The sequence below is a fragment of the Branchiostoma floridae genome, chromosome 7 (assembly GCF_000003815.2).
Source record: "Branchiostoma floridae strain S238N-H82 chromosome 7, Bfl_VNyyK, whole genome shotgun sequence".
NCBI lineage: Eukaryota > Metazoa > Chordata > Leptocardii > Amphioxiformes > Branchiostomatidae > Branchiostoma > Branchiostoma floridae.
Window position 1 is genome coordinate 24,848,675 of NC_049985.1, and position 8,833 is coordinate 24,857,507.

Here is an 8,833-nt window from a genome sequence, read left to right on the forward strand (position 1 = left end):
ACAATGGAATCAAATTACATAGCTGAGCTCCTATGTAACATATCAATAGAAATAATTCATCAACTGATTCTGAAATCTTTGTATCTATCAGTAATGTTAAAGGATTTCTTTGAAAATTACTGACTATATTTAAATGCTCATATTGTCACTGTTGATTGCTATTGTAATAACATTTACATCCATAACGTTTCATAGTTTTCTCTCAGGTGACAACAAATGATATACAATGTGTACAAAAGTTTAAGGAGCTCAATATGATATGAGTGTATATGTAAACTAGGGAAAACTTGGCTTATACTGAAGAGCTTTCTAAAATGCAACAAAGTATTTTACAAGTCAAACTGATACTAAAAGGACTGTCAGTAGCACTGCTATGAAAAATATTTTGTTTTGAAATAACCATAAAAGCAAACAGAATGTGTCTTCTACACAGGGCTCTAGCCAGCTTGAAATTTTTTTCCATCAGCCAATTCCCGTTGTCGCGAAAACCGCAAAAATTAAGTTAGAAAAATGGAAATCAGACCTTGAAAAACGGGTTTTTAATAAGATTATCCTATGCAAAAGGCCGTTGACACACATTGTCAACAATCATAACAATAGCAAGACAAACAGTGTGTGGCTTTTACGGCCGTGGATGGCGTCCCAAAGCCGCCTGTAGCTTTCACCAAGAATTTTTGTCCGTCAAGATTGACGGATTGGTTTAAAAAAATTTCTGTCACATGCAGCAAATTTCGGAAAAACGGACGCTGGCTAGAGCCCTGCTTCTACAATATCTGTCTTGATTTCTGAAGTTGCTCTGAAGTTGCTGTCAATTCATGGTAAACTTAAATCTTTCAAAAAACGTCGTCATACTATAGGAATCTTGTATCCATCAAAAGAAAGGGTCCTCTTTTAGCTTTGCTTCCAGAAAATGCTTCTTGTTGAGCCAAATTTCCTTGCCAGCATTGTCTATAAGATTAGAAGACTACATGTACTGCTGTTTAAAATCAATTTTCTTTGAGAGCAGTACATTTTGTTTTAGACCTTTCTTTGTTAACAGATAGGATGGATGGAGTGTTGAAAAAAATGGGACGAAACTTGCGTAAGAAGAAAATGTAATTCTCCAAATGTAATAATGAGAAATGTCTAACTCTAAGGTCCTTGCCAGTTTTTTTTCCATTTTCCTTCCTAATCCTCTTTTTGTGCAATCAAAAGTTCTTATATCAACATTTATCAAAGACAGCTCCTTCCAATCATCAATTACAAAAAAAACAGGGTCCTTCCTGATTGACACCCCCGTAGATGAAATGGTCAGTACCCGTTTGTCCCCAGCAGGATAGGTTTAGCAGCTTCCAAAATGTCCAGATTAGGGTCCAGGGTCCTGCCCAGTCCCTCCAGCACTACGATGGCCAGAACCATGTTGGCAAAGTTGCTCTCAAGTTTCACCTGTGAGAAAAAAAATCAAACATCGATAAGACCAACTGTGAATATGTTTCATAAGGTAGGTAAGTCACTGGGTATCATAGATCTTTGTAGACAATGTAGTGTTTATAGTAAACTAAATGGTATGGTCCTATTTGGAAAAGGGGGCCTCTCCGGATAGGCTCTTTTTCTGCACTTTTGACCATGAAGCCTACATGGCATCATGGGAAAAGTGGGGCTAATGGTTATTTGGGGCCATATCCCAGCCCCTGGATTTTTAAAACTCAGAGTTAAAATCAACCAGGGACCCGACAACAAATAGATGATATGACCCTTATCCTTTAAACATGGGAACATACCCCTGCAGTATCTGGCAGCCCACCGGGACAGACTTGTCGCTTCTGCTGAGAACCCTTTTGGGGCTACAACCCCTATTATGGGCACCGGTGCAAACGGGACCGTAGGATAAGCCAACATTTTGGCAAACATTTGCAACCTTCCCCGGGGTGATACAAACTGGTACTGCACTGAAGAAGGTCACCAAAACGTTGTCAAAGGTATTAACACTTTTTTGTGTACAAAAAACTTTTATTATCAATAATTATGATCAATTTTCATGAACAGTCATTGATAATTGTAAGCCATTGGTTGGCCACTGATTTTAAGTACTACTGTAGACCTTCGTATTGCCATAAAGTGGTTATTGCTGACTTTAGACAGTTATAGGAAAAATTATGCAGCCAAGAGGACAGGCTAAGTAAAAGTGCATGTGTGACCTTACAGAAGAAGGAAGCTCAACAATTTGGAAAACAGCCAAATCTTGATACATGTACCCACCTTATGCTTGATAAGCAGTGAGAAGACTTTGTTCAGTAACTCTCCGACTTGGATCTGTGGGGTAAAGCACAGCAAAATGTCAGTAGGGTGAAACAACACAGAGGTCAACTCCATGGGAGAAAAAAAATTTCGACAGATTAGCCAAGAGGCTCAATGGGTGATGCTCCACAGTCAGCAGGGCTTGAAATACTGGGTGCATGTGCACCCAGGTGCACCCAAAATTGGAGCTGTGCACCCAACTATTTTTTTCTACATATGTATGTAAAGATATCAAAGTATAGTCTAGTATACATCATATTCTTGACATCTAAGTGATAGAAAGATAATAAAAATGTTTGTCATGGTACTTCAAGTTTAAGGATTTGATAGCCTGTAACTAAGTTTTATTATTAGGTTATTACTTAAATTTAAGTGGTGCACCCAAAAATGTTTTGGTGTGCCCAATTTTCTAAGCTGGGTGCATCAGTGCACCTAATCCCAAAAATGAATTTCGAGCCCTGGTCAGGCAAAGTGCCTCTCCCACTCGGACACAACTTCGGGGCCATGGTGGGATTGAACCCAGAACCTCTTAGTTCCGAGCCCAACACTAAGTTACACCACACTAATGCCACTGTGAGAGGAAACATTTTATCATTCCTCTGAAAGCCAAGGCCCACAGTATACCAACAAAAGAAAATCATAAAATTAAACCTACCTCCTGTAACATTGATGTGTTACAGGTGGTTTACTGTTTATGCAAAACAAACAAACAAACACATCTAAACAACAAACACACCTGGCCCAAGGTAACGGTGTTCTCCCTTGCTGTCTGCACCAAATCTGCCATCTCTTTCTTGAACTGAGCCACATCTTTGCACTCATTGGCTCTCGCATGGTGCAGGATCAGGTCAGCCACCTGCTCCCCCTAGTGGACAAAAAACAAACTGCATGTCAGATATATGGAAAAGCATTATAGGTTTTGAGTAGCAAATGTAATCAGGAAATGTAAAAAAATTCTAAGTGGAAGCTATGTGACTCCACAGCCAACCCCCAAAAGTCTAGGGTCGGAAGGTTTTCTAAGGTAGGTACGGAAACAGGAAAAACAGCATTTTTTTTCCCTAGGCCTAACAGGGCTCGAAATACCACCTGCACATGCAGGTTAGTGCTGGTAAAATTTGCAAGTATTTCTGGTGTCTACCTGCACCTAACCTGTACTAGTCCATGTACTAGGTTCTATACATAAATATAGAATACACCGTGTTGTATTTTATTTATGTCATACCCACCTGAGAAAACCACTGTTTTTATGCGAAATGCGCCAGAAGTTGAACAAATTTGTTGCCCTCGAAAAAAAGCGTTGCTACAGGAATGTTCCAACGTCCAAATCAGGTATTCGAACTTTCGATGGCGCCGCACTCGGCCCGCTCGAAACAGTTCGATTTATTCGAATGGAGCCCGTGTGATAAGCCCGGGCCGTACGGAAAGTTACACCTGTTTCGAACGTTTTCGCGTCACAGGTATGACATAAATGTCCATACATAGATGTGGGTGTACATTTGTATGTAGATAGTTATTAGCTGGATAACCACCTATAAAGTATAGAAGAAAAAGTACCAATGGTTCCTGAACAATTTTAGCATGATCCATACTTCCTAAATTCAGAGTGGTGCAGGTAAAACTTGTCTGGTGCAGGTGACTTTCAATGTTGTTACCTGGACCTGTGCAGGTAAGCAGAAAAAAAGGATTTTGAGCCCTGATTTGGGTTACCCCACGAAAAAAGGTGAAATAGCATTATATCTAATGGTCTCACCTCCCCCATTACAACAGCAGTGAACACATCCCTGAAGTTGAGTCTGTCCCGCTCGTCCAATTCCGCGATGATCCCCACATCCAGGAGAACCAATCGGATGGGATTCTCCACTGGCTTCACGTTGACGATGACCGTGTCACACATGTCTACCAGCATCATCTTGTTACACTGCTCTGGGTTGTAGCTGTCAGCGTTCATCACCAGGATGTTACCTGGGTGGAGGTCCCCGTGGACAAAGTTGTCCACAAAGATCTGTAGTGTGTGGAAGAAAGTTTGAGACTTTGAGACTTCAAATTCAAAAGAGTTTTTTTTTAGACTTTGAGACTTCAAAAGACTAGAAATTCCATTAGTGATGTGCCCTAGGGCATGCCACTAATCTTCCTGGACTTCATACATAGATAACATACATACAGTGGACAATATTTACAAACATGATTAAAAACAGTCGTGCCATCAATATATACACAATACAAAAAATGAAAGTCAGTACATAGTATATACAATACGCAAGTCATGGAACAGCCAAGATCATTTTTCTAGTTTCAATTCAGACTGGAGATCAGGTCACAGAGACCAGTTTTGAAAGACCTTAAAGATTGGGCAGACTGTAGTGCTATAGGCAGCCGATTCCACATTGATGTTGCTCTATACCTGAAAGTTCTTTTCAAGGAGTTTGTCCTAGGTTTGTCTAACTTGAAATTACTACCTGAAGCAAAGCGAGTACTGTAATTGTACTGTAAGTGTGGAGGAAAGTTATTGCCGTGTTATGCAAGACAAATTCCTGAATGGAAGACGAAATCACACAGCAGTAGTATAGAAGGCCAAAATGCTGACTGCTTGGCATGCTATGACTCAGCCAAGGATTTTATGTCCCCTGGTAAGAAAAATATGTCTAGTACCATCTAAATTCTAAACGTGGGATTAGCAGCATTGCACGTAAAATGCTCTTTTTCCCTCTCATCTTTCGTCTTTCTATTTATCTCTCTTGTGTGTAAGACAGTGCATTTTACAAGAAGCATTTTTAACACATCCGATCATTAACATACTTTATTCCTGATGTCTAATCTAACCAAATACAAACGGTGCCAAAGAGTCAACCTAGCAGGTTGAGATTAAACTTACAGGTGTAATCATTCCTTGTTAGAGACAGAAAATTACAATGACAACAGAAACTATAAAAACAGACTGGATATCTTCTCTTCTTGTATCTGAGCAAGAAGTAACATTGACTATCATAATTCCACCAGATGTCATTATGCCGCCACCTCAAAAACCGTTAGTATAGAGGTCTTCCTAAGAATGGTCTTGAACACTGAATGTTAAATATGTTAAATATAATACAATTCAGATATTTGGGTGTTCAAGACAATCTTGAGAAGGAACAACGTTTTTTGAGGTGGCGGTATAATGACACCTGGTGGAATTATGAGAATGTATGTTAATGATCCATGCATTAGCAACGTACCATCTTCAGCAGTGCCTCTATCCCCATCTCTGCCAGTTTGGCCTTCAGACACTCTGAGTTGTCGTCTGTCATGAAGTTGGTGATCGGCTCTCCGTCCTGAAAAAAAGGAAGATTTAAGCTCATTTCCAGGGTTCTAGCTAAGATTTTATTCTAGCATGTAATTTTAATGACAAAGGTAGCAAAGCGATCAATGAAGGTTACAGTGTGGAAGGGGGTCTTGGATCTTTGACTGTGAGATGTTCTAAAGGTCTCCATGAAATGACTAATTATTTTAACACCACTAATTGGAATTATTTTTGGTCAGTTTGGAGGGCCATGTCATCTTTTTTTTCATACTTGATCCAAGATGAGCAAAGTTTCTTGGTCATCAAATTTAAGAAATTTCAGTCCTGTACTATGAACTAAAATTCAGTGCCTGAGGGTTAAGTCTGCACCACGGTACATTTGTACCTGCCGCAGGCACACATGACAAGTTTCCCTTCAGCTCTCTGTTCTCTTCTTTAGCACTTGCTAAATCTTAGCTTTAAAATGGTCGAGATTTAAGCAATTAAATTGGCATGGCCATGTATAAAACAAGGTCAATGTCAAGAAAGCCAAGACAAATTTTTGCACCTCGAATGTTTCCACCAGGATGTCCCTTCTGACATATGGCCTTATTGGTTTAGGGAATCGGATGGCGTCGATGTCAGCAAAATAATCCTTAAACCGCTCCAAGTTGGCTGCCTCGTGTCGTAGGTCAATCTGAAAAAAAAAGGTTAAAAATAAATGACGAGTCTGTTACTTCAGCAATTCATAACAACATTGTTATTATCAAAGAATATTGGTACAGTTGACTCATAGATCATATTGTACGCAGCCGGTATAACAGCTCTTCGGCAAACACACACCAAATACAAAAGCTGGCGTATTACGCAAAGGGCAGTTATACTGGCTATAAAATGCAGAAGCTGGGGTCATTAAGCCAGGGGCTGTTGCTATATACAGTCTATACAGATACGGAAGCTAATGGCTTTACAGATAATGAGACATGGAGGCTAATATGTTGTGCCAAAGGGTGGTTATACCAGCTATACAGGTATCGTCATATAAAAGCTGGTATGTTATGCCAAAGGCAGTTATACTGGCTATACAGTTATAGAAGCTGGTGTGTTACGTCAAAGGACAGTTACATGTATGCAGATACCCGGCTATGCAGATATGGAGGAATTTGTTACACCAACATACACTTATCACAACAGATACTTAATGAATAGACTATGGAAAATTGTTTACCTGGCTCATAATCAGGTCTCCAAACTCGCTGACGATCTCCGACAGACTGAGCCACTTCAGCCCAGGCACCCACTCTAGCAGCCATGCAATACCGGACATGATCGATAGGTCGCGCTTCACTGTCCTGTACAAGCCTGGGTGCAAAACCTGGCAAGGCAATAAAAGACAAAGATGACTAGAAAGGCCGGCATTTGCTTAGGAGCAAATTCAGCTATTTTCACTCCGCTCTCCCCCTTTATGCAAACATGGACTGTTCCAAAATTGAATTTGAAAAAAATAAATCCCATGTGAGAATGACCTGGAACTACGTTGCTACTATACTATTTTTATTATGTATACGGTAATCCAATTTTTATTTCTTGATAACAACACGCACACAACATGCTAGTGTTTCACACATTAACAAAGAAGGCACCGTTTTACTTCAAGAAAAAAGGTTTTATTTCACAAACGGAAATTGTGTTGTATTTTTTCTACAGATGCGTTAACACGTTATGCGACCCTAAACGTTAGTATTACGTACCCACAGCAGACAATAGCGTGGTTATGATTAAAGTTTTCCTGCTTATTTACACAAGGCAAGGGCAGTTACTGCACTTATTCAAGGTTGTCACAAGCATAACTAATCTTCATACAAGCAGACCTCTCCAAACAAACTGCACTACACTTTTAACTCTTTACCAAGATATGCTTATTAGCCGTTTTTAGCAAAGTGCATTTTTTTAAAAATCCGATTGGATATCATGGCTGAACTGCAATGACATTATCAGTACAAATACATATAAAGTTATGCACATTGTATTCAGACAAAAAGGATCACATTCCGATTTTATACCTAGAGTTAATCAGGTAATACATTATATTGATGAACAAAGATTATTAGCCACTGTATGTTTGCACGAAGTCTGTTTCATATATCTAAATGTTTTGTATGCTTTTTGTGTAAAAGGACTCAGCAATTGCAGTAATTATACGTCTGTTATAACCTTAAAGTTCCATTTATTTTTCACATAAACTAACAGATCTCGAGAACCTTATTATGCGCGGCACTGCGCACGTGATCCACTAAGTAGTACGAAGTCTTTGCTGATTGGCTACCGAGACAATTCAATTAGCAGACCGTGAACCCGCCGCACCTGCCAGCTGCGTGTTCAAGGACCCTTTTGTCGGCTTTGTTTACCACAAATGGTGAGACGTAGGAACGCGTTGAGCGCCACTGAGAATACTGTAGTTGCAAGTTAGGAATTTACGTGTTTGCAAGCAAAAGTCAGTGAGATTTCTGAAACAACAGCAGTTCCGTGATAAACGGAACCTTCTCAAAAATAATAATTCAACGCTAATACATGTCATTATTTTTTTTATGTGATCATGTGTACATGTGGCAGCAAGGCGACCCGCGCGGCGGTTGATTAGCCACTACCAGACTTCCGCCTGGTTGAATAGAGGACTTTTGCCAAGTTCAAGGAATAAAAGCCTAGTATATAACCTTCTTGGTTGGAGTTAATTGGCCTATAAGTGTTGGCCGGCCTGGCAAATTGCAAGTCGCAAACTATAGTCCTCGGCCATGTGACGTTAACTTATCTGGCGTGTTTTCTGTCTTTTCCTGACCAATTTCTTCTATTTTTTTGACGCGGAGCGGCTTTTAATTGTGGACAGTGTAACAGCGGGGCTCAAGCACCGCCAAATCGACCATGCCAAACAGCTCTGAGCTTTAACGTTAGGCGTTGTGGTTTTCGCACTGGGATTGCGATATTTTTTCTCTCTGTTGTTGATGACCTGGTCTGTGGGGAATCCTGCACTTGAAATGAATCCTCTGGGCCGCCGACTCTCCTAGCATACTATTGGCTCTATTTGTCCACTTTCCACCAATAGAACCCCCGATCCCCCGGAGCCCGGGAAAAGGCTACCCTTTGCCTGGAGGGTGGCCCTCCTGGTCTAAAAAGTGGCCAACGGAACCTTGGGCCTTCCGTCGCGGGTTTGGTGACCAATAAATTTTGGATTTGAAATGGGGTGACCAATAAGCCCCCGAGAAAACAAGGGCCCCTCCCCCCCGGGGCCATTAATTCCGC

General features: G+C 40.5%; 1 protein-coding gene across 2 annotated transcripts in view; it reads right to left on the reverse strand.

Annotated features, from left to right (window-relative positions):
- Positions 1-1,028: 1,028 nt before the first annotated feature.
- LOC118419139 (uncharacterized aarF domain-containing protein kinase 2-like) overlaps positions 1,029-8,833 on the reverse strand; it is a 14,481-nt gene continuing 6,676 nt past the window's right edge. For both annotated transcript variants that reach the window (XM_035825447.1, XM_035825446.1), the window contains exons 4-10: positions 6,765-6,911; positions 6,105-6,233; positions 5,493-5,588; positions 4,028-4,279; positions 3,014-3,142; positions 2,239-2,292; positions 1,029-1,425 (exon numbers count right to left, since the gene is read on the reverse strand). In XM_035825447.1, the coding sequence (XP_035681340.1) occupies positions 1,291-1,425; positions 2,239-2,292; positions 3,014-3,142; positions 4,028-4,279; positions 5,493-5,588; positions 6,105-6,233; positions 6,765-6,911 (942 nt within the window). In that variant the 3' untranslated portion in view covers positions 1,029-1,290. The remainder of the gene's footprint in view (positions 1,426-2,238; positions 2,293-3,013; positions 3,143-4,027; positions 4,280-5,492; positions 5,589-6,104; positions 6,234-6,764; positions 6,912-8,833) is intronic.